Source organism: Thamnophis elegans, chromosome 1, assembly GCF_009769535.1.
Source record: "Thamnophis elegans isolate rThaEle1 chromosome 1, rThaEle1.pri, whole genome shotgun sequence".
Taxonomy (NCBI): domain Eukaryota; kingdom Metazoa; phylum Chordata; class Lepidosauria; order Squamata; family Colubridae; genus Thamnophis; species Thamnophis elegans.
The window spans coordinates 16,875,267-16,901,445 of NC_045541.1; the positions used below are offsets into that span (position 1 = coordinate 16,875,267).

Below are 26,179 nucleotides of genomic sequence, written 5' to 3' on the forward strand. Positions count from 1 at the left end.
CGAATGTCATCTATTATGGTGGGCATGAAAGAAGGATGACCATTATGCTTTTGCAAGTTTGCCCTGATAAATTTTGGATTCAATTAGGGCCAGGTTGTAATATTTTAATCAACATTTTTTTTTAAAAAAAATGCATCACTATATTTGGGCATAGCTGAACCAAAACGAGATAAAGTGCTTTACTAAAGAATAGTAAATTTTCTTACTATGTTACTGCAAGTCAATGAGAGACACCCCTAACTATTTTCTTTTTATGACATCATTGTCTCTTAGCAAGAATACCATTGTTGGCTTCAGCATACAAAAGAAGGCAAAGAAGGCAAAAGTACATTTTAAAAAAGCTTTGATTGAGCCAGATCAATTATTTTCCTTGGCATGCTACCTATACATATCCAACTTTGGCAAGGATTGCTTTCAGTCACTATTGAAATATGTTAGCAGAATACAGCAACTGCTTACTTCACAAGATAAATGTAGTATCTAGTGAACCACATTTTATAAAGTAGCCACAGTGCCCACTAGATGTACAATAATGGACTATCACCAACAACCAATATGGGGAGGGTATAGAAACTAAAATCTCAGGAACTAACATTGTAGAAACTAAAAACAGAGATTACATAGAAATTACTTTTAAATGAGTTATACTTGCAATGTTCTCTTTAATTATTTTTATCTTGCTGAAAAGTTGACGCTTATTTTTTTTAAAAACGACTTGATCTTTCAGTTTAAGCAAAATTAAATTCCTCAGATGCTAAAATCCATCTAGACGTTCTGTTCCTATACCCTCTCTTAAAACAAAACAAAATGAAACCATGCTAGACAACGTCTCCTTCCCCTAAATCAGCTTTATGCTTTCTGATAGCATCATCACAAGATTGGAGGTCTTCACACAGCTCTAGAGAATGCTGAGATATAAATTGCTCCCCAATATACCTCCAAGCTTTTATATTTTTTGTAAACAGTATTTATTTCTGCCTTGGGAATATAATAGAAGGTGAACAGCAGAACATCATTCTCTACACATCTTAACATAAAGATAAATCAATCTAGCCAGATTAAGACACAAGATGCATTCTTACCAACATCCTATACAAACAATTCCAAAAACAATTTGAAAAAAGGAACCAGCATTACAAATCTATCAATTTATCATTTTAACCAATCTTTAATTGGTTGCACCAATTTTTACGCTTTGTGGCAAAAATTTTGTCTAAGACATCCTGAAAACTGAAGTCAATTTCATATGTTAAGTATTAATAGCGCTATCAAAATATTTGTATAAGAGGCTGAGGGTAGGGTCAAATGCATCATCGGTTTGGAATCTCTACGCTCCCATAAGAGTCTTAAATCCAATTTCTCTCTTGAAGTCTGTTGACTCTTATCTGGCGCCAATTCACCTTGAACGTTAGTAGTTCAGATTGTTGTATGTAGGTAGCCTGAAATAAACTAGTAGTACTTTTGAACTCTATCCTGGTTCCTAATATTTGCGTTTGAGGTTTTTTTTTTTAAAACGTTCCTGTATACATTTTATACCTATGTCTTTTGCTATAAATTGATATTCAAATGTCAAGAAACTCTGATCTTAATCCTAACTCTTTTTTAAGCTTTTCTTTTTCTTTTTAATGGAATATTGACAGAACATACCAGACAGCACTATTGAACATACAACAATATGCTTCTGAAAAACCATGTATATGATTGCACGAAGAGTTCTCAGATAGATTGTGACCTCCTAGGAGGCATCAGCAAACATGAAAGGGTTGTAAATTTGAGGGGTTTGCACATAAACACCAGGATGGTTCTCAGAACTTGTTCCTACTCTGCCTGGACAAGCCGGCTGTCAGCTTGTCTAAGCTAAGCCGAGACAAAAATTTCCAAGCATAGCCCGACAGGGCTCCAATTTTGCAAGTCTCATGGCTTACACCTGGCAAGCTGCATTGCTAACTGGACTTGCACCCACACTGGCTGGATTTTTGAGCAGCTGTCTCAAAAGGAAAACTCAGACTTCAGGAATTACACATAACGAAGCAAGTTCATCTTTCTGTTAAGAGCAATGGTTTAAAATTGTAGGATTTTATTATTTATTTTCAACGAAAAGGTTTTTATTTTATAAGCATGCAAGGCTCTACCATTGTTGAGTTGGACAGTTGAAACTAAAAAGTGATTTTTAAATGTGGTACAATCGTTTCTTGCCCAACACTTCAATAATAACATTTTATTTGAGGAGAGAGTGACAGAAGTTAATTTATCACTTGAAAGTGTCAGGGCATTAGAATTTTTGGGAACCCCTTCTTGAATGAGGAGGCTATAGACATTTTTCTTTGAAATGAACAAATAAATTAACAAAAGTCTAATTTAGGGGAAATGCAACTTTTCTGACTGCCCCAGTTCTTTTATTTTAAAAGCTGAGGGTGGGGGCTAAGCTGCTTTTGAATTTTGCCATGCTGTCCTCTTTCTATTAGTTACATTCTGATCCTTCAAGGTTTTCAGAGATTTACACACTATTCTATTTTGAGTAGTATCAACTTCCAAGTTGAGGAGACCATAATTGAGAATTCTGAATAGTTTAAGCCATCTAGAGTGAATATACAATTTGAAAAAGTTTATCTATTTCAGTGGGAGCTTTAGGAAAGGCCAAAAATAAATAGATAGAACAACAGAGGAAGATTTTCAGTTGAATCAGCTGTTCCTAATAATAGTTTAGCAAAATTATCTAAATCAGTCTACTCTTTTTATTTATTTATCAAATTTATATGGCTACCCATCTCACAAGAAGTGGCTCTGGCCGGGTATAGCAAAAAAGAAAAAAGTTTAAAAACAATACATATGTCAGACACAGTCATATTAAAAAAAAAGATTTGAGCCTTTTGCGGTTTTTATGTTATAAATGTCTTTGCTGAGTCATTATATTTTCTATTTTAATTTGCTGATTATCCCCATAATAACATGATGTGAGGATCATGTTGGTAGGAAAACATTTGTATGATGAACTTATAAAAAATAGTTCCTTTGACTACCTCTTCCCTCTGCTCCCAAAACAGCACTAAACCAAATCAAATCAAACCACCCACTCCGCATTAGTTCAACCACATTTCTGTCAACTTAATCAACTTCATGATGGGGGAAGGGGGAAGCAACTCTTCACCAATTTCCCCTTCTCCAGACCTCCAGCACACATTTTCTGCATGATTTTTTTTTAAAGCATCAGCACAATTCCTGAGATGGAGAAAGTTGAAAAGATGGTGCCCCTTTAAAATTTGCCGCCCACTAAATGGGTCACAGAAATATCTAAGCCTGCCTCCCTGCTTCCCTGATGGTGTCAGATCTCTCCGACAAAGCTGTCTATTGTCGGCATTGTGTCACTGTGATCAACAGTGCTCTGGACAGTTCAGTGAGAACTGAGCTGTGTTCCCCCATAAAGGAAACCCTTATTTTGAAAGCTTATTATGCACATGTTAAATGGGAATTTGAGCAGTAGAGTTGTTTGTTCTGAATATATCCAGCCAAGGTATTCAAGAAAAGGGGAGAATTTGGTTTGGTTTGGTTTATTGGATTTATATGCCGTCCTTCTCCCAAGGACTCAGGGCGGTGTACAACATTAAAAAAACACATATTGCAAAAGTTAAAAAAATTAGATAGAATATTCAAAAAACAAACCCAATTAAAATTAACAATAACATTTTAAAAAAAATTCAATTAAAATTAAAAATAATCAATAATTTATTTGTTTTGTTCAGGCCAGGCTGGCTTGCTGGAAAAGCCAACTTTTTAGGGTGCATCAGAAGGACCAGAGGTCGGGGATTATACAAAGCTCCAGGGGCAGCTCATTCCAGAGGGAAGGCGCTGCCACAGAGAAGGCTCTCCCCCTGGGGGTCGCTAGCCGACACTGAGGAGGCCAACTCTGTGGGATAGCACTGGACGGTGGGAGGCTACTGGTGGCAGGTGGTATTTGATATTACATGGGCATCTACTCAACCTCTGTCCACTTAATGACAGGATTCAAACAATACACTCCACCTTAGTGTACTTAGCTAGAGTTTCAGGGACTGGTCACAGCATTAAGGAGTTTTAGGCAGTAGGTTAAACAGCTCTTCTGACACTGTTATGCTAAGAAATAAACACGGTTCTAAGGGAAAAAAAACAGGAAAATAAACAATTGTACAAATTACAAAGATTGGGTTCATGTTAGAATTAATTTAAAGTGATTACAGGGATGCATCTTCATTGGGCCCCAGAAATGTGGGGCCTTCTAAAAAAGGGCTGTCTCATCACTCCCTGCATATCTTTTTCCTTGTGGTCTGTCTGTTGCTTCCACCAATTTACCGTGCCTATGCCATTTACAGGCAAGAAAGGAAGAGCAGGGTACTGATGTTAATGGTGAAAAAGAATAAAAGCTTCAGGTTTTTTTTTATCTGACATAATTCCTGACATCTGGTCACCACCCCCAGCCTTAGGCTGCAGTGAGGACTATGCAGGCAGAGTGGACTGTGTGACTGAGATATAGGAACAGGTACAGCTCAGAGGTGGGTTGCTCTGGTTTGGCCGAACCGGTAGTAGCGTTAATGGGAAATTCCACTCACCCGCCTGGATGCTTCTGCGCATGTGCAGAAGTGTTGCACGTGCGCGAGCACGAGCAAACTGGTAGTAAACCAGTTAGCAACTCACCACTGCTACAGCTGCTTTGTAGAAGTGTGGAGGATAGAAAGGAAAGAAAATAGTATTTAAAATAATAGTAGTTTCTCTCTCTCTCTCTCTCTCTCTCTCTCTTTCTTGCCAAGGGAATGTCTGTCTCTCTTTTTAAAAAAGAATAATTTAATTTGTTTAAAAAAATAAAAAGTAATCTATATTTAGATTTTGATTCCTTCTCTAGGTACTTTTTAGCTAAGCTATATAAGTATTCTATTTTATATATACAGTATATAATACCGTGGTGGCATAGTGGTTAGTATGCAGTACTGCAGACTAATTCTGCTCACTGCAGGAGTTAAATCCTGATGGGCTCAAGGTTGACTCATCCTTCCATCCTTCCAAGGTGGGTAAAATGAGGACCCAGATTGTTGGGGGAAATAGGCTGACTCTGTAAAACCACTCAGAGATGGCTTGCAAAGCACTATGAAGTGGTACATAAGTCTAAATACTATTGCTGCCGTAGCATGAGTATATCTTGTAGTATTAATCTAGGACTATGTGTCCTTGGATAATCCTTGCAACATGGTACAGCACTGGGCCCTGCAATTTCCTTAAACGGGCCCTGGTTCATGTGAACATATAATCCCCAAACGAGCCAACTATTTTATAACTATGTTATGGCAACATGTGAATTTAACCAATTCTATTTTTTTTGGGTGGGGGGGATTATTACATTTTCATGCCAGGTGACATATGTTATACAGTTAAAAGAGGAAGGTAAAGGGGAATACGTTCTGCATTTCTGCATATTCATTTTGGAAGACAATAGAATAAGGCTTCCTGCTTGAGCAGAGGGTTGGACTAGAAGAGCTCTAAGGTCCCTTCCAACTCTGTTATTCTGTTCTGTTCTATTATACTACTCTGGAGATCAGTAAAAGGAGTGGCTTTCATGTTTCTTGAGCAGTCTTCGGTGGCTAACACTTCCTTGCCTCCTAAAGGCATAGATGACTAGGCAAGCATTCAGAATTCATGGGGGCCTCCAACTTGGACTAATACATATGTTTTGTACCAAGTCTTGTTTTACCTTTCTAACTGAGTGCACCTCTATATGGTACCATCCAGAGGTGGTATTCAGCAGGTTCTGACCAGTTCTGGAGAACCTATAGCGGAAATTTTGAGTAGTTCGGAGAACTGGTAAATACCACCTCTGACTGGTCCCGCCCCCATTTATTCTCTGCCTCCTGAGTCCCAGCTGATCGGGTGGTAATGGGTATTTTTGCAGTAACCTTCCCCTAGAGTGGGATGGGAACGGCGATTTTACAGTATCCTTCCCCTGGAGTGGGTTGGAATGGAGATTTTACAGTATCCTTCCCTGCCATACCCACATGCCATGCCCACCGAGCCATGCCACACCCACCAAGCCATGCTGGTAGTAAAAAAATGTGAATCCTACCACTGGTGTCATTACCATATTTTGGGAACCAGATGGTTATTTTTGGAAGTATTTTTGTTTTGCCACTTTTACCAAAAATGTGGCTAGTAGTACTTTAAACTTTTTCAAGGTGAAGTATCTATTTTACCCATTAACATCTACCTTCCCCTAACCTGGATGATCCAAATGCTGTTGGCATTGACTCAGTGATGTCACCACATCGTCAGACATATTCCCAGAACCAGGAAAAAGAAAATTAAAGTAAATCTTCTTCATTTTTTTAAAAAGTCAAATAAATAAATATCCCTGATTTAGAATAAATAAATATCCCTGATTTAGTCATTTTTTTCCTAATAAATGTTTCAGTCGAAAATTTGTCCTTTATCTTCATAGTAATTTATTATTTGAGTTAAGCAAAAAAAGAAACCTTATTCCTTTCAGACAAATGGTTATCCAACATCTTCTTTAAAACCTCCAGTGTTGGAACATCCACAAGTTCTGGAGGCAAGTTGTTCCACAGATTAATTGTTTTAACTGTCAGGAAATTTCTCCTTAGTTCTAAATTGGTTCTTTCTTTGATTAGTTTCCACCAAATGCTTCTTGTCCTACCCTCATGTGCTTTGGAGAATAGCCTGACTCCCTCTTCTTTGTGGCAGCCCCAAAGATATTGGAACACTGCTATCATATCACTCCTAGTCCTAACCAATTTCTTCCCATTCTCCTATAAAACAAGCTACATCTTGACTAGTCAGGATATTACTCACTGTCTGACAACTCCATAAGTTGAGACTAGATGAAAGGCCTGCTGGACCTGTTTCTATGTCATGAGATGTGACGAGAGCCTGGGTTCAAAAATAAATGCATATTCTCCAGAGTGTGGGAGGAGGCTGGCAAGAACTGCTTCAACCAAAAACCCAGCATTAGTCTTATAGACGTGAAGTAGAAGATGGACAATCCAAAAACCTAAGGGAAGGATATTACAATAAGGAGAGATTTTATTCCTTTTAACAGCATACTATTCTTATTTAAAAGATATCAAGGGGCCGGTATATGAGAACAACAGTACAACTGCAACATACAACTGTGCTCTAACCAGCAAGCCTGTTTAAAAATAGCCTAAATCCTCAGATTAGACACATTAGCTAAGCAAGCCATAGGAAATTCAGCCAACAACGGTATCACATCACAACAGCTTAAAGCAAAATGAAATAAAACAAAGGGCTGTCCTCATAAAAAAAAATCCTACTAATCATCCCCACATGATCTGTAAAGGCCATTCCACATGCTGTCTTAAAACAAACTGCAACAGTTGGGCTTCAGCAGCACAAACGAGTCCATCATTGCAGGCATCGACAGAAATTGTATTCGACAGAATAATACCACATAGGATAAACATTAGGAGAGGGTTGCCCTGCAGGCCACAAGTACCTTCCAAAACTCCATTTATGGTTACCCAGCATCCAAGATTATGATACTGAAATTCACTGGCAAAATGATCAACTTTCAGCATCCTGATTTTTTGTTGGGATGGCCAACAACAATGGAAGTGGAATAAAGTAATTTCTTGGAATCAGGTAGCTGTTATTTCTATCTTTGAAATGTCCCTTCCAGGTCCAAAACTGCATCAGGGAAATTCAACCATGATGCCGAATTTAGGAGGATTTATATGGAAACAGGAGCAGCTTACCTCCAAGAATTTTTAACCTACCCCAAAAGCCAAAAAACAGTATCACTATTCTTCTAGTATTATCACTGCTTCACCCAAAAGTTGAATTGAGGTACATGGCCCCTCAAATGTTTCCTGACCCTGAAATAAAGCAACCTTATCCAACCAGGTGCCTTCCAAATAGTCAATTCCAATATATGTGGACAGATGCAGATTTGGAAAAGGTAGAAGACAGCATGAGGATGGGCTGAATGTAAGAATGCAGAAAAGAGCTACAGAACCAAAGACCTCAAGGCTGCAGGCTACCTAGAATTGTTCTGTTTCATGTAGGAAGAGAACTTTATTCTATACACAGGGGGCAGTCATAATTTTGTTAGTTCATGTATTTATTTATTTTAAAATGAATGCTAAGCAAAGTGAGTTTTTGTTCTGACCTAGTGTGAACTATAGTATGCTCTCAAAGTTAAGTTGTGCCTCCTAAATCCTGAGCTTTATTAGCCCATTGAAACCAGTTTTATTGTATGCTGCTCAGAATTGTGATTCTGAGATGGTGGGTTATATGAATTTGATAAATAAATATACTGTGCATAGCATCACACCAAACAGAATAGATTATAATCAAATCACAATTGGCTTAACACAACCAATAAACAGAGAAAAACTATTTTAACATCATAAGGATTCTAATCATTTGCTTTCTAAAATCTAATTTCTGCAGCATTCCATAATCATGTTATACCTATGTTCCTTTCCAACCAGGAATGCAATGCAATATTATATATCTTTATAACATGGGTCTCCCAGGCGTGTGTGTGTGTGTGTGTGTGTGTGTGTGTGTGTGTGTGTGTGTGTGCCAAAATCTGCAACAGAGAGGGTATGGTAGTGTTGCTACACATGCAAAAAAAGGCAAGGCTTTGATTGTGATGTCACACCCACCTTTTTGTAGATTATGATCCAAAGATGCTATTGGTTGGTAACCATTTGCAGCAGGTCATTTTGCTCCAAATTTGCACTGTTCATTTTCAAACAAGCAACATCAGCACTAGAAATGGAGGAAAAGTACATTCCCACCCACCCCTTTTCTACTTATGAAGGATCTGAGCATTAAAAACATTAATCTCTCTGACTCAGTATCTAGGGGTGAGGAATTCTTCCCTTTCCAGTTGCAAATATTTTGGTTGGAAGGCTTGGAAAACACTGTATCCAAAACAGAGCAATCCTTTGAACAAAAACAAGTAAAAACAGATCTTTATTTGTAGGGGTGGGGTGGGGGAGTCTGGCTTAAGAGAGCAGAAACATCCGTGTACCTTTTCTTGAACTCCATATGAGTCTTTTTCTTATTCATATCCATTCCTAAGTGGTGAGGGACTCTGAAAACTGCCTAACATAAAGTAGGGAGGAAGGATTAAGAGTATTTGGCGATTTCATTATACAGTATATGTCCTGTGGAACAATTTCAAGAAGTCAGATTCTGAAGGACTGATAGAAGAATCTTGCTAACAGTAAGAAAAGCAGAACCAATCATTCAGAGGATCATCACCTTAAACTGGCTGCATCCAGAAAAAAAGCTACGTGGCCCTCTTTTAAGGATACTTTCTCTCTGATTGCTTCCCTGAGCAGTGTTGGGCATGGTGATCTAACTGGTCCTTCCAACTGTAGGGTTTGAACGTTCAGGGGTAACACTTCGTACAAGTATTCTTGGTTTCTAAATTAGGCTAAATCCCTTTCCTCTTTCTCTTGGACATTGTAAACATAATTATTTTATCATGTCTGTTTTCTGTTTATTATCTTCTTATTCTGAAAGTCCATATTTAATGTTCGTAAACTACATGAAAACTAATGCAAACCAAAGGACATTCGATCATAAATAAGATTGTGGCAATTCAATGCACTGGGTTATGCTGGTATTTCCCATACAGACAAAAGGAATGCAAACATCTTATACATGTCTTTAAATATTCAATGCACAATTAGTGAACATGGCTTACACGCGTTATATATTTATTGTCAGTAACTTCAGCCCAAGCAGACAGGCAACATCAGTTCATATGAGTTATAATAAGTAGTTGGGTTTGGAGATCTCTTTTAACTTGGCTTATATACAGTGTAATTTTTCATCACAGGCCCAAACTTGTTCCTTTGCATAACACAAATTCCTTTTATTTCTTCTAAGAGTAATTTCTATCTCCTGGGATTACAGGATTCTTTAACGACTGCCAGAAAACACCCTAGATCAGAGGAATGCAAAAATCGTCAGGCCTGGTCTAGATACCACCCAACAGATTCAGATTCAGTCCACATCCACTTGGCTGCCTATCACAAAAATCTAACCACTGTGGGTTTTGAAACAAAATATGCCACAAGATTCTTCAGTTTCAAAGTGACTCATATCGTAAAAGGCTTTAGCCAGCAAAGGTGCCATTATTTGATGCCAATGCCTTAAAATAGCCATAACAAGGAATTTTGTTTAAAGTGTTTCTCATCAGCACCAAATATTTTACGAGTGGTACATCGCTTTCGTCTTTGCAATTTAGTCAGATCTCAATGGATAAAAACATATCTTAAAAGATTAAAGAGTACCTCTAGCATCAAATATGATTGGCTGACAGTTTTGATTGATATTCCAGTTACACTTGAGCACCTGGCCTCCTTCTACAATCCCAGGCTGAGTGGTGTTGGCCTTTGGAGCACCCACAAGAAGAAACATCCTGCAGGGAAAAACAATGAGTGAGAAATCTGAACATTTTACTTGAAGCAGGTTAATCTGAGGTATGACCTAGTAGGTAACTTCATGTAAATGCAATAATAACAGTAAAAAGAGGAGGAAAGCAAATGTAATGAAAGGGCCATAACACTAAAGGTTATTTTATAAGAAGAAGTAAAGAAGAACTTAGCATTTCTGACTGCCTACAATTTTCCCCATTACAAGGAGATCTGCTTGCCTGCATGACTTCATCTCCAGTTGATCTAGTATGTCATTGTAATTCACCAGCTGCATCTGAAAACCCAGCCCAATAGAGATTTGTTAAGTATCCTGTTTTGCTGCTTGACGGAGGTTAAAGTAAATGTTCAGATAAATTACACATCACTATTTTCCTTGATTTTTCTCGTGGAAAGACTTGTGATACACATTTGATTGGGACCCTCATGGCCAGGGAAGGAGGCTCCAGTTGTATCTTTTAGCCTCCTTCTTTTCTTCTTAACTTCAATTCTGTCCTGAGGATTTTGGATATACCTGAACTGCATTTTTATTCCCAAAGACTTTCCATGCCACCATAAATATCACATCAAGAAACAGGAATTAGTAGTTGTTGGAAAACATAAGCTCGCCATTTATACTTTGTCTCCCCCAACCTGTGAAATACATCAACCCCCCCCAAAAAAAAGAGAACAAAAAAAGGAGAATTGTAGGTTTTTAAATACCTAATGCATATGACAAAGAATACTTGTCAACCATTTCAGATGCAACATGCAACTTAAAAAAAAAAAACATATGCAGCTCACGCCCTTTAAACTGGAATGCTAGAATACCTAATAACTGCAGCTGACCTTGATATCATAGTAAATAAGTAAAGGCTAGGATCTGGGAGGTTTGTGTAACTAATTGCTTTATGTATTGATCCCATGCTAAATGTTGAGAGTAAAGAGGTATAATATAAAGCCCCTCTTACATCAGAGGTGGTATTCAGCAGGTTCTGACCAATTCTGGGGAACTGATAGCGGCTCTCCAAAATGTTTAAAAATCTGGCCCCAAATTGTTGGAAGTGTAAAAAAACACTAGGCACTTTTTATCATATGGGGTGGACGTGCAATGAGGCAAAAGATTATTGGAAAGTGATTCACTCATGGTTGGAACAAATGGTGGGAGACCAAATCTTGTTTAAACTGGAAATTTTTCTTCTAGGTATAATACCGGAGGGGTTTAAGAAAGATACACTTTATTTAATTATATATGTACTAACTGTGGCGCGCATAACTTATGCACAATATTGGAAAAAAGAAAATACACAATCAGAGCTAGATATAATCAGAAAAGTGTTGGCCTGTGCAGAAGCAGATAGGCTCACTCTTGAACTTAAAAATAAAGGGGAATCAGAATATTTTGAAGTCTGGAACAGATTTTATGACTGGTATAAGACAAGGTAACAAGACTGGAACAAACTGTATATATTGTGATTGGACAGAAGGATTGATAATGTATTAAGGCTAATTGTCAATGGTTGAGGCTAGCTGTATATAATGTGAATGTATGGTCACTTCGACTTCGTGGTACCGCATTGTTTTAAATGTAAAAATAATTAAAAAAAATATTGGAAAAAAATACCACCTCTGACTGGTCCCACCCCCATCTATTCTCTGCCTCCTGAGTCTCAGCTGATCGGGAGGAAATGGGGATTTTGCAGGAACCTTCCTCTGGAGTGGGGAGGGAATGGAGATTTTACAGTATCCTTCCCCTGCCACGCCCACCAAGCCACACCACGCCCACCAAGCCACGCCCACAGAACCGGTAGTAAAAAAAATTGAATCCCACCACTAAATACATGTTATCTTAAAATCCCTAAGTGATTGATCTTTCTAATGTAACATTTGGCTCACTTGTGACTTATTCAGTACTTATATACCTTCCAAACAAATGGACATTAATTTCCAGAAGTCTTAGTACTAGCCAGGCTAGCTAGGAAATATTAGCAGCTCAAATTGGCTCCATGTTCCTGAAGAAAGCAATTTGAAAATTTCAAACTGCAAGACTGTGAAAGAAAAGAGGCACCAAGGAGAATTTTACCTGATTGTTAGGTCATTTGGAAAAACAAAATATTTCCATGAGCCATATTTGAGTAAGCAACTGGTATTATCTTAAGTAGTTTTGTAGCCTCATGAGAACTAAATTTTATTGAATGTGACATATTAAAGTTGTCTAGCGTCTTCCCCCAGAAAATTACACTTAAACTCAAACAAAAATAAAATATTGGCAATTATTAGCTTAAACTATGCTCTTTATGCTTTAAGCTTATCTGGTGTTTCCCCTCTCAAATATTGTAAAACATCAGGTATATTTTCCTGATGTTATTGTGCACAATATTCCACAGAAACATTCCAGCCATTAACTCATATATAATTTTAATATTTTGTTTCTAATATTTCGTTTGAGATCATGTTATAATTAAAATAGATTCTTTTTTAAAGAAAAGGAATGTGTGCCTTCAAATCAATTTTGACTCCTGGTGACTGCCGGGACACATTCCTTCTTCCTAAGGCTGAGAGAGAATGACTGTCCAAAGATCACCCAGCTTGCCTGTGTCTAAGGTAAAACTAAAACTCATAGTGTCGGTCAAGCTCAAGGAACCAAAAATGAGGTGGTGATTTTCTCAAATGAGTTTCTTTATTGCTGCTTGCCCATAAACAGGAATCTTGCCAGACTAAAGGACTCTTAATGTAAGGGTTGGACAGATGCATGTTGATGCTGCAGAATAAATTAAGAGATTGTGGCATATATCAATATAAGAAGGCAATATACCTAACCAGAATGAGGATTTTTTTCCTTTCCTTTTTTCAAACATCTGAGAAAGAAATATATTTCACTGATATCACTTGTTACTGTTCTTGAAAATGGTATCCACATCTGTGCTGCTACCAAATGCTAATTAGTACTATTTTTTTTTCTTTAGTATATTTTACTTTAAGACGTGTTTATCCATCGCTTAGGAACACAGAGGAGATTTTAAATATATGTTTATTTCTCACTATCTTAGAATAAATTTTAAAGAGTTTTTGAAAATCTAAGCGGCTGCTTCTGTGAACGTGGAATAATGATATCTAAATTAGTGTTTCTTAAATGTTTTTCTCTCAGGACTACTGTCTACTGCTAAAAATTATGGAGAAACCCAAAGACTTTATGCATTATATTTTTCATATTATAAATTAAAACTAATGGTGCTACCATTTCTCACTACTACTTGATAGGCTTTTAATAATGCATTATTTCTCAACATAGCTGCAAAATAATTTTGATTTTGAGGAATGAGAGTGTCTTGGGAGATCTCTGGGATCATAGAACCAACAGTGTCCTAAAAATTGCTGAATTTAAAAAACTGAAAACCCAGCCTCTATGTGTGCAACTCCCAAAAGAATTTCAACCGTATGTGCGTCTTGCTTCTTTGGATTGCTGCCTTATCTTAAATCTTGATTACTGCATTTTTTAAACGTCTTGGTTGAAAACTTGCTGGTATCACTGAGGGAATATTATGAGTACCTAAAGAAGATAAAGCAATTCCTTAAAAAGAAAAGGAAAGAAAAGCTAAAAAGTTGATAAGTATGATTGGTTATTCAGTCAGATATGAAAAGGGATAATGTCCTGGTGAACTTCGTATGTTTAGAAGTATCTCCCATGTATTTTAGGAATGTGATTGTGTCAGTTGAGAGTGGGATGATCATAGTACAGACTGCATGTTGTCTGGCGTTATGAAATGCTGACTAAATGTGGGAAGAGGGTGTTACAAAACATCAGCAAGAACTTAAGGGAGATAAGAGTCATGAATTTGAGATGGGCAGCTGTATAAATCCAATTATATCTTCAGGAATGAGACAGAGGCTCGTGTCCGGTAACTCTGTAACCAATTTATTTTAACACAACTTGTAACAGTAACAGGTAACAACCAGGCAGGGTGCTGGTTTAACAATGTAGCAACAGAAGGATGATCTGTGTAGAGAGAGAGGCAGAGAAGCAGCTCCAGCTGGACTGGAGTGTTCGTCTGCTCTGGTGCTGAACAACTGACAGTTTGAACGAGTCTGCCTTTTATAGTTCCTCAGACTCGCCCGGCAACTGACAGGCGCGTCTGATTGGCTAAGACGCGCCTGGCTGCTGCCGAGCTGTCATTCGTAACAGCGAGGACTAACTTTTACTATACAACACTTCTTCCCCCCCAGCTGTGCGCATGCGTGATGTTTGCGCACGCGTAGTCTTGTAAGTATACAGGAGAACGGCGGACACGCCCCGAACGCCGCAATTGCATTGCAGGCGGATCATCGCATTGATGTCCCTGTCTGAGCTCCTCCCCTCGGGGAGTGAAGCTCCAGGTGACGTCTGATGGCAGAGGAACCCTGAATGGATGACTCCCACTGAATGGTAAGCTGGGCGAAGGGGGCGCGGCCGAGGATGTTGACGGCTTATGACTAGGCCGGTAGGCGGCCTCTGGAAGGGGAAGGCTAGGTCTATGTTGGCCTAAACGTAATGGGTTGGGGTTTTCAACTCCGGCTTGAGAAGCACTGCTGGGCTGTGATACTGAGCTAGGCTGGCCTGGATTGGAGAAGGCTGGAGAGTTGTGGTTATTTAACTGCGGTTGCGGATTCAGGTCTGGCTGAAAAACGGTTAAGCCAGGACCTTGCATGTCGGCTTGAGAATCATTTTCTGATGACCGGCGTTGTCTCAATTGATCCAGGTGTCTTCTCCAGGTTGATCCATCTGAAACTCGAATCCTGTAGGAAACGGGCCCTGTTATTTCGGTTATAATTGCGGGCACCCATCTCGTCTCTCCTCCATAGTTTCTAGCCCAAACCAGGTCCCCAGGCTTAAAAGTGCGGGAGGGGGTTGGAGGCCCCAGGTTGCCAGACTGAATTCCTGAATAGACGGGATGCAATCTATCCAGGGTGGTCCGCAGGTGCCTGCCCATCAACATCTCCGCGGGGCTTTTCTGTGTCAGGGGGCAAGGTGTGGAGTGCTGTGCCAATAAGTAAGCATCCACCCTTGCCTGCCAGTCTCCACGGTTTAGACGGCCCAAAGCCTCCTTGGCAGATCTAACCGCCCTTTCCGCTCGGCCATTGCTGGCCGGGTGGTAAGGGGCAACCAGCGCGTGGCGGACCCCTTGCTCGGCCAGGTATGTTTGGAACGTTGTAGACGTGAATTGTGGGCTGTTGTCGGACACTACTGTGTCCGGCAACCCGTGGGTTGCGAACAATCGTCGCAAGGCTCGCACAGTACTGTCAGATGTGGTGGAGTGCATGAGCAATACTTCCACCCATCGAGAGTACGCGTCCACAACTATAAGGAAAGTCTGGCCGTGAAAGGGGCCAGCGAAATCTATATGTATTCTAGACCATTGACCCCGAGGCATCTCCCATTCCCGGGAGGGAGAGGAAGGAGGAGATGGTCAGGACTGCTGGCAGGTTTCGCATTTGGCGACCCAGGCTTCGATCTCTGCATCTAACCCTGGCCACCAAACGAAACTGCGAGCAAGGGCCTTCATTCTGCTTACTCCGGGGTGACTTTCATGGAGACGTTGCAGAATCTGTTGTCGGAGGACCGTTGGGATGACCACACGGTCGCCCCACAGTAGGCAGCCTGAATGTATAGAAAGCTCCCACTGTCTGTTCTTGAAGTGCTTGAACTGAGGTGGTAACTCACCCGCAGACCAGCCTCTCAGGACCCAGTTCAATAGCTGTGACAGTGTGGGGTCAGACCGAGAGTAGGCGGCCACATCGGTAGAAGTCAATGGCAATTCTAACTGAGCAATTGCCAGAACAGAACGGCAAGGAACCGCTTGATCTTCCGTGTCCGGAAGAGGGCAGCGACTAAGGGCATCTGCATGCCCTATTTGCTTGCCCGGACGGTAGCACAGGGCGTAAGAATACGCCGCTAAGAACTCCGTCCAGCGGGTCATCCTTGGGAACAGGATAGGAGGGGTCGGTCTATCACCAGCCAGTAGCCCAAGGAGTGGCTTATGGTCTGTGAATAGGGTGAAGTGCCGCCCGTATAGGTAGTCGTGAAACTTTTTGATTCCAGACACTGCAGCCAGAGCCTCCTTGTCAATCTGGCTGTAGTTCCTCTCAGCCGAGGACAGTGTTCTGGAATAAAAAGCTATGGGGGCTTCTGAGCCGTTGGGCAGGACGTGACTCAGAACAGCCCCCAAACCGACGGGGGAGGCATCACATGCTAGAGTCATGGGCATCTTGTCGCTATATTGCACTAAGACTGCCTCTGACGTCAGCAGGGATTTGACAGCCGCGAACGCATGCGCTTCGCGGCTGCCCCATTGCCAAGGCGCGGATCGGTCGAGCAACCGATGTAGCGGCTCGGCTAGTGATGCCTTGTGAGGGATGAAAGGCGCATAGAAATTTAGAAGCCCCAGGAACGATTGGAGCTGCGCCTTTGTAGTAGGAGTGGGAGCGTTCCTGATAGCTGCCAATTTAGAAGGGGTAGGATGAATTCCCTGGGCATCAATTGTGAAGCCCAGGAAATCCACTTGGGGCACAGCAAAGAAACATTTGCTGCGTTTAAATTTAAGACCCGCGCCCCTGAAACGGTCGAGGACTTTCCTCAGTACTTTGATGAGGTCTGAGCGGCTGTCAGCAGCGATCAGGACGTCATCAAAGTAAGGTACCACTCCAGGGAGCCCATGGAGCAGACGTTCCATGAGGCTCTGGAAAATCCCCGGGGCAACGGAAACGCCGAATTGAAGGCGGCGACAACGGAAAGCCCCCCGGTGGGTGACGATGGTTTGGGCAGCCGCCGCATCGTCATCCACAGGGAGTTGCTGGTAGGCCTGCGCCATATCCAGTTTAGCGAAAATACGGCCCTGCCCCAAGGAATGGAGCAGGTGCTGTACAACAGGGACTGGATAGGGGTTTGCCTGAAGGCCAAGGTTGATGGTCGACTTATAGTCGGCGCAGATCCTAATGGAGCCGTCGGCCTTCACCGCAATCACAATGGGGGTCTCCCAAGGTGAGTGGTCGACGGGCTCCAGTATGCCCTGCGCCACGAGCTTATCGAGCTCAGCTTCAACCTTTGGCCTTAATGCAAAGGGCACCCTGCGGGCCTTCAGTCTGATTGGTGCAACCTGGGGGTCCAAGCTAAGGGATATGGGGCTGCCTTTGTAATGGCCTAGCTGGCCATCAAAGATATCAGCATAGTCTGACAAGACTGCTGCTATGTCTGGGGGCGTGTCCGCAGTAGAATGAATCCCCTGAAGGGAGATACCCAAGGGAGAAAACCATTCTAACCCCAGAATTGCTGGTAAAGGTTTCTGAACAATTAAAGCAGGTAAAACAGCGCAAAACTTGCCATAAGAAACCCTCAAGGCATATGAACCTAGGATAGAGATATGGGAGCCTTGATAGTCTGTTAAAATTGCGTTAAGGGGTGACAAGTGACAACGTTTCACGTGGGGGCACAACATAGAAAAAGTGTCCCAAGAAAGAAGGGATTTTGATGAGCCGGAGTCCACTTCCATCTGACACGGCTTCCCTTCAATCAGTATTTTAATATTGATTTTGTCCGTACCCTGTGAGGATGAGTTGATGGAGGTGTCATGCAGGGACGAAGAAGCTTGATTGATGTTAAAGCATTCGTCTTGACGCTGAGCAGGTTTCCGCTGCTGCGAGCTCTTCGGCGGGGGTGGAGGAGGACCATATGGAAGAGGTGGCTCGATTGCTGCAGAAGGAGTAGGAAGTGAAGCCTTGCAGACATGGGCTAAATGTCCTTTCTTTCCGCAGCGGCGGCAAACCGCTGCCTTGAAGGGGCAATTAGCCCGGGCGTGCGCTCCGCCACAGCCAATGCAAGCAGAGGAGTTTGAAGGGAAACGGCTGATGGCTTGACTCTGTCGAGGCTGCTGACGGCGGGGTTGTGCTCCAAGTCTATCTACCTGAAGTTGTTGTAGATAGTCAGGCAGGGGGGCTAGCTCATCAATTAGATTTGTAATGTACGTTGGCTGCTGGAGCGGAGGAGGAGTTGGAACGGTTGAGGCTTGAGTGGCAGGTAACCCTCCAGCAACCGTCATCTGCGCGAGGTAGCGTTCTATTTCGTTGGAGGATGAATCTGCCAACTCCGCAGCGCGAGCCTCGTCTATGGCATAAGCTAATGTGACCTTAGGCTTGCCCAAAAGTCTACGCCTGAGAAAAATATCCTTTAGGCCACAGACGAATTGCTCTGCGAGATTTGCCTCAAGATCTGGGAACTCACACTGCGCTGCAGCAACTCTCAAGGCTTGCAAAAATTGATTTACCGTTTCTGCAGGCTCTTGGACTCGCCTGCGGTAAGCGAAGCGTCTGGCTATTTGAGATGGAGTAGGTGCGTAGTATGCCTGCAATCCGTCTGTTAGTTCTTGCCAGGTGAGGTCGTACACCGCTCTAGGGGCGGCAAAGGACCTTGCGGTGGCAAACATTTCTGGGCCATAAGCCGTAAGGAAGAACCCACATTTCCTCGCTTGAGACTGACCTTGACGGTTGTTAGCGATTAAAAAGCATTCAAACCGTTCAAGAAATGCCTCCCAGGTTTCACCTCCAACCCCAAAAGGGGCAAACATTGGCATTCCGGCCATAGCAGTTGGTTGGAGAAGTGGCAGTTGGTTCCTTTTTCTTCTGGTTACAGGTCCCCAGTCCTCGTCGCCAGTATTATATCTTCAGGAATGAGACAGAGGCTCGTGTCCGGTAACTCTGTAACCAATTTATTTTAACACAACTTGTAACAGTAACAGGTAACAACCAGGCAGGGTGCTGGTTTAACAATGTAGCAACAGAAGGATGATCTGTGTAGAGAGAGAGGCAGAGAAGCAGCTCCAGCTGGACTGGAGTGTTCGTCTGCTCTGGTGCTGAACAACTGACAGTTTGAACGAGTCTGCCTTTTATAGTTCCTCAGACTCGCCCGGCAACTGACAGGCGCGTCTGATTGTCTAAGACGCGCCTGGCTGCTGCCGAGCTGTCATTCGTAACAGCGAGGACTAACTTTTACTATACAACAGAAATGCTGACTAAATGTGGGAAGAGGGTGTTACAAAACATCAGCAAGAACTTAAGGGAGATAAGAGTCATGAATTTGAGATGGGCAGCTGTATAAATCCAATAATTGCATAAATAAAAGCCTTAACCACATTTGCTTCTATTATTTATTCCACTGGTACAGTATAACTCACCTGGCCATTAAAAATAAAAGAGCACAGTGGATTTAAATTGCAATTTAGTCGTCACTTATAAACCCCTTCATGGTATTGGACCTGGGTACTTGAGAGACCGCCTGCTGCCAATTACCTCCAATAGACCGATTAGATCCCACAGATTAGGCCTCCTCCGAATTCCATCCACTGGCCAATGCTGACTGGCGACCACCCAGAGGAGGGCCTTCTCTGTGGCTGCTCCAGCCCTCTGGAACGAGCTCCACGTGGAGATTCGAACCCTCACCACCCTCCAGACCTTCCGCAAAGCCCTTAAAACCTGGCTGTTCCGACAGGCCTGGGGCTAATGAGCTTTTGTCCCCCCTCGAATGGTATGGTTGTTGTGTGTTTTTAAATTGTGGTATTGTTTTGTTCGTGTTTTTTCTTTCCTTATTTGTACCCCCCCCCCCCGACTTGGGTTGTGAGCCGCCCTGAGTCCCCTTCGGGGAAAAGGGCGGCATAGAAATATAATAAATTCAATTCAATTCAATTTTCAGTCAAAGCAATCTTTTGCAGGGTGATAGTTAAGACTTATAGGATGGACTAGCCCTTGCTATTATGTTTCTTTCTTAAAACAGTGAACTGACTTTAATGAGCTTGAGAGCCATCCTAAATGTTCAGTATTATGAATGGCTGGAGATTATGACCACGTTTCAGATACTTAGCTGTTCCTAGCCTACCTATTGTCCCATAATTTTTAAGCAACATCAACACTGGAAATTCCTAATGCTGGAAAGAACCAAGGCGACAAGTACACATCTTGTTTTAGTAATATTATTCTCATCCTTCTGTAATTTTCACTAATTAATCAACAAAGGCTAAAAGCCAAGGATCGGCAACATGATCGCCAACATCCGTTGACAGATATGGCACAAGAAGAAGAAGGAGGAAAGGAAAATGCCCAGAGCAAGTAAAAGTAAATGAAACTTAGTGCTTGGGCTACTGCCAAGTATTTCATAACTAAAGGACTTCTTTTAAACCAAACAACCATGTTGTTATCATAAAGCAATGAGCAGTGGCTGTGATGCTTCAGACAACAAAGCTTTGATGTTACTGTAGGAGTGAACCGCAAGACAAAATTCACCAGTCAATTCCACTGCATAAACCATGTTGAAGAGAATCCAAAAACTATGTAAAATTTAACACTATAACTACTCTCAGTAATCCAATGCCAATCCTGCTCTTTGAAATCTCAACTCCAGATGTTAAACATGAATAAGTGGTTCGCCTACTGAATTTTCAATTTATCTAGTATTACTCCCTGGCCATCTTTCAAAAACTCTTTTTGCTACTATAAGTTGCTTGAGTTGGGCATGTAAAAACTGTCCTATGTTTTAATAGATCCTAGTCTTTTCAAACGGCTTTTAGTTATTTGAACAATTCTTCCCCTCCTGGCCTCAGGATCCAGGGAGTATATACCTAAAAAGAGATTTTTACTATTAAAAATAATTATAGAAGAAACTATTCTAAGAGTATGTATTTGATGTGCCTGGAGCATAATTAATCTAAACAATGCAGTTAAAATGAGATCTTCTAATAATACAGGGGAGCAATACAATCTAGCAATAGACTGAAACAATTATGCAAATTTACAGAGGTCTTCCAAAAAAATTGTGAATGGTTCATCAAAGTTAAAAAAAGGGTCCCTAATACAGCAAAGATATTGGTACAGTACAGAATTAGTAAAAATATGGTTATGTGTGTTGATTAAAACTAAGCCAACATAATTTGCAATCTGCCAAGCCAAAAATATTCCAGAATGGTCTACATAATCCATAAATACATTTTTTTTAAAAAATATTTTAATATGGCACTATTTATATTTGACAAATCTATGCTAGCATTTACTCATCAGTACATTTTAACTTAAGTTTCCTGCATTTCCTCCCCTAATTCTATTTCCCAGGATTTTTGAAAGACAGTAAAAGAACTGAGAATGCTTCAGCAATTATTTACATAAGTTCCTAGTACAGTGTTTCTCAACCTTGGCAACTTGGCAATCTGAAGATGTTTGGACTTCAACTCCCAGAATTCCCCAGCCAGCGAATCTTCAAGTAGCCAAGATTGAGAAACACTGTCCTAGTATATTCTATTCCATGCAACTAAAGCCCAATTCAAATCAAATTTATTAGATAACATTTAAAACTGCACAGTTAACAGTCCTATAACTATGTAAACAAACTACAAGTAGGATTAAATTTATTACACAGAACTCTGACACTTTAGAGGACTAAAACCTAAAAGGAATTTTAATGTAAATAAAATCCTGTTTGGACAACATTAAAACAGAAGTGCACATCATGAGAATGGCTCCAAATAAGCACTTCCCACACATCACTTAAATGAAGTTTCCAGAAAAAGATCCTTTGTGTTTGCAATAACTTTCATGTCTATGAAGGTCTATGCTAATACGGGATGGGGGTTCCAGGAGGTTAGTACCCAAACAACTAAGATTTTGCAGAATTCCATTAAATTCCTTTCACTGTTAGGCCGTGGAAAATTGTTTCATGGAATTTCCTCAGAGCTGTTATGGTACAAGTTGCTTTATGAGCTTTCCTCTTTATTAATCTTAAGTTTTGTTTCGTTGTTTTACAATATGTTCATGCATACTTTATGTCATGATTGAGTATGGTGCAGAGGTTAAGGCTTCAGGCTAGAAACCAGGAAAATGTAAATTCCAGTCCTGTTTTAAACATCATCCAAGTGGCCCACTTTGGGCCAGTTACTCTCTTTTAGCCCTAGAAAGAGGAAAGGGCAAATCGCTTCTGAAATCTTCCCCCAAAAATTGCAGGGACTTGATCATGCACAGTCACCAAGAATTTTTTAAAAAAAAGGGGGGGGGGATTTATGGTATATTTTAAAACATGCACTATTGAGAACTTCAGTTTTATGCTAACAGGTTGACTCCATTACTAAAGGAAGGCTATTAATATAAATTGTATTTAAATTAGTTGCAAAAGAATCTTCTTTTTAATTATTTTACTAAAGCTTTATGAGGCAGCTCTATTTCTTTCTCTTAACAATTACTGCTTGCATTTTCGTCTTTAAAGAGAAAATGAGTTGTTACATTTATCTTTTTTTAAAAAAGGTTTAATTTTATTTATCTCTGATTTCATTTGTTGCATCTCTTGACATTATAGGTCGAAGAAATGGTGCTATAGAAATTAATGTTTTGCTGTTAAACCATTTCAACTGCCAGTCTGGCAGCCCAGATTTCGGAAATCTTATTTCTCTTATACATTGGGTTTAGGGGGAAATGCCAGGTGAGGTGCCTTTTTGAAAGCAATGATGGGGGCAAACAATGTGAAGGTGTATCCACCCCCCCCAGCAGAAAACTTTCTTGGAGACATAATATGAGAGGTTTAGCGTTCCATATCGTTTTGTTTCCATTTTACTGACTCAATAGTGCCTCTACACTAGCTGTTTCAAAACTAAAATTATCCTGTAATGTAAACTTATGATCAACACTGCATATACAGTGCCATATTTTCCAATGAAATCATGGACCATTAAGTGCAGGTATTATTAATACTAATCCCTTAAAAAGATGTCCCCTGAAATACATGTAATATTATATAAAAGTGGGTGTAAAATAATGTGAAATAATAAAACAGCAAGGTCTCTTAAAATATAAATCAACCTCAGAATAAAAAAAAAATCATATTATCTTTATCTTACTCAAAAAAATGCTAAAAGAAGATCTGGACTTTTCCTTTGAACACAAATACAAATTTACACAGTGGGAACATTTGTATAAGTCGTCATACTAGAATAGACAAAGGAACCAGAACAAGACCCAAACCCCAATCCTTAAACTTGCCAAAATAGTTACTGACATCAAACAGAATTAAGTCAGATTTACTGTAATTTATAGAATAAGCAGACATTAAATCAAGTTTATGAATCAATTAAATGAAATGGAAATATCTTGGTCTATTCTAAGAGACAGTGTGGATAAAAATTGATATTTTTTGTAAAAAAAAATCGGATTTTTAACATTTAAATTGGATTTTTAAAGTTTTTTATCATATTTATTTTAATAAAATGCTATTGGAGTAAAAATCTATCTAAAGATAGTTTTCTATTTAAAATACATTAATAATTTAGTTTATTCAGCATGAAATGGAGCTTAGTTATGTAGCATGAGGCTGTATATTCTCTAATACTTACATTTTTTGATAAACTCATTCAATGAATCCAAGCTCTGCAAGCTGAGATAATATGCACTCTAAAGAGGAAACCTTCATTTTGTTTGCAAATACTAATATTAAACATTCTAACTATCAGCAAGAATGAATCCTTACATTTAAAGAGCTCCTATCATTTCAGATCCATCATGGCACTGTCTGTTAGCGGGCATCCACTCACCTGCTACCCGTCATGTCTCCCTCACCCTGTTATGTCACTGCCGCATCACCAGCCGTCCCATTAAAGTGAATGGGACTGTCAGTGAGTCAACAGTGGGTCAGGGGAGGAGCTGCTACAGGACAGAGATGACAGTTGCTCTTTAAAAATTATGATTTAAATTGAGTTGATTTAAATCAAACCTTTTCACTAGTGATTTAAATCATGATTTAAATTGACTCGATTTAAATCAAATCCACTCTGCTAAGAGTACAAGCCTATATATGTTCATTCATGTGAAAGTTCATTGAATTACAGATATGTGAAAACAGGATTACAACAGCAGGAACTGTTGTTTGAACAGAACCAAAGATAAAGTTTGGGTAGGAAACAAATAAGGTGTAACGATGTATTCAATGATCAGTATAAGAGCATTAAAATACACAAAAAGTAATTTTCCTAAGCACATCTAGCAAGAATGCTACAATTGCAATGGTGACATAATTAAAGCATCTTAAAAGCACTCAAGATAAATAAATTCCAATCTATGCTATAATCTTTATTTTTTTATAAGGAGTAAAAATACATAAGTAAATAGTAGACTATCCAAAGAATGTTAGTATTGGAAAAAAGATAAATATACAGGTAGTCCTTGACTTACAACCATTGAACCCATAATTTCTGTTGGTAAGTAAGATGTTTCTTAAGAAAATTAAGCCCGTTTTACGAACTTTCTTGTCACACTTGGTAAGCGAATCACTGCAGTTGTTAAGTTAGTAACATTGTTGTTAAGTGAATCTGGCTTCCGCATTGACTTAGCTAGTCAGAAAGTCGTTCACACAGTCTTGGGGCACTGCAACCATCATAAATATGAAAGAGTTGCCAAACATCTGAATTTTGAACACATGACCATGTTGATGTTGCAATGGTCACGTGAAAAATGGTCATAAGTCACTTTTTCAATGCTGTTGTCACTATACCAAGTGTTACAAGTCGAGGAGTACCTGTATACATAATTTTATAACGTAAACCGATGAAAACCTACTGAGAAGATAAACCCACAGTATTTTAATAGTGTTCAGATTAGGGTAGAATCCATTACTGGTTTATAATCTTGAATATAGTAATTGAGATTCACCTCAAAGAGGAATATAGCCTTAATTGACTTTAATGAGATTTTATACCATAATAATGCTCTCACTAGGTTTATTATACAGTTGCAGTTGTATTTTAAACAATTTAATGATGCACTGTGATGCTTTGTAAGCCATTTCAAATAAATGTGTTTCAGAAAAATGAAACAAGGATTTTCATAAATAAATACTTATTTAATTATATAACATTCCAGATCATCAGATACTCATATTTCTAAATGTTTTACATATATTGTAGTTATGCTGCCTGGAGTTCTTGGGTAGTTAGCAGTAAAACTAGTTTGATAAATAAAACAAGAAACAATCAGAATGGAACAGAAGCAGTTAGCTATTTAATAGTTAGGGGGCAAACTACAGTACTCAATGTTAAATGCTATAGCAACCAACATGATGTCACTTCACTACTGGATGGAGGCAGAAATGTCCAGCTATCGTTTTCCATAGTTTTATGGATTTTTCAATGATTTTTTTAAAGGTCTTTAAAGGTTTGGCTAACTTATGTGGTCATTTACACATTTCTCTTTTTCCATTTCCTGCTGCAAATAATAAAGAATTCTACTCTTTTGATTTGGAAACACAATTTCTGAGGCCAAACAAAGTGCATTCAAGGGCTAGATATTTTATTTGTTTGTTTGTTTATACGCTGCCATCTCATAGAAATGTAAGTCCGGGTGATATACAATATATAGATATGGCCCCATTCCCCCCACAATGGGGTTGCTGGTCTTTACAGCTTTTAATCGCTGGCTGGGGAATTCTGGGAGTTGAAATCCAGACATCTTCAAGTTACCAAGGTTGAGAAACACTGTTTTAAACCCTTTCACAATACAAGGTTTCTACAATAATCACCACGGAATCCCTATGTTTAGAGGCGTCATGTCGAAAGTTAGGTAGAAAATATTGACCAGGTTACCTCAATTAATCTGGCTGCCAAAATTAAACAACAAAAAAATGTTACCCTGGAATGAAACAGCAAAGCCTTCAGATATTTTTTTTTTCCCCATTAGGCATGCCTTTGTTAGAACAGCATGCA

The 26,179-nt window shown here is 39.9% G+C and overlaps 1 protein-coding gene across 2 annotated transcripts in view; it reads right to left on the bottom strand.

Annotated features, from left to right (window-relative positions):
• Positions 1–26,179, bottom strand: part of ITGAV (integrin subunit alpha V) — an 87,172-nt gene that overhangs the window by 49,705 nt on the left and 11,288 nt on the right. For both annotated transcript variants that reach the window (XM_032215592.1, XM_032215584.1), the window contains exon 2: positions 10,311–10,438. In XM_032215592.1, coding sequence (XP_032071483.1) covers positions 10,311–10,438 — 128 coding nt within the window. The remainder of the gene's footprint in view (positions 1–10,310; positions 10,439–26,179) is intronic.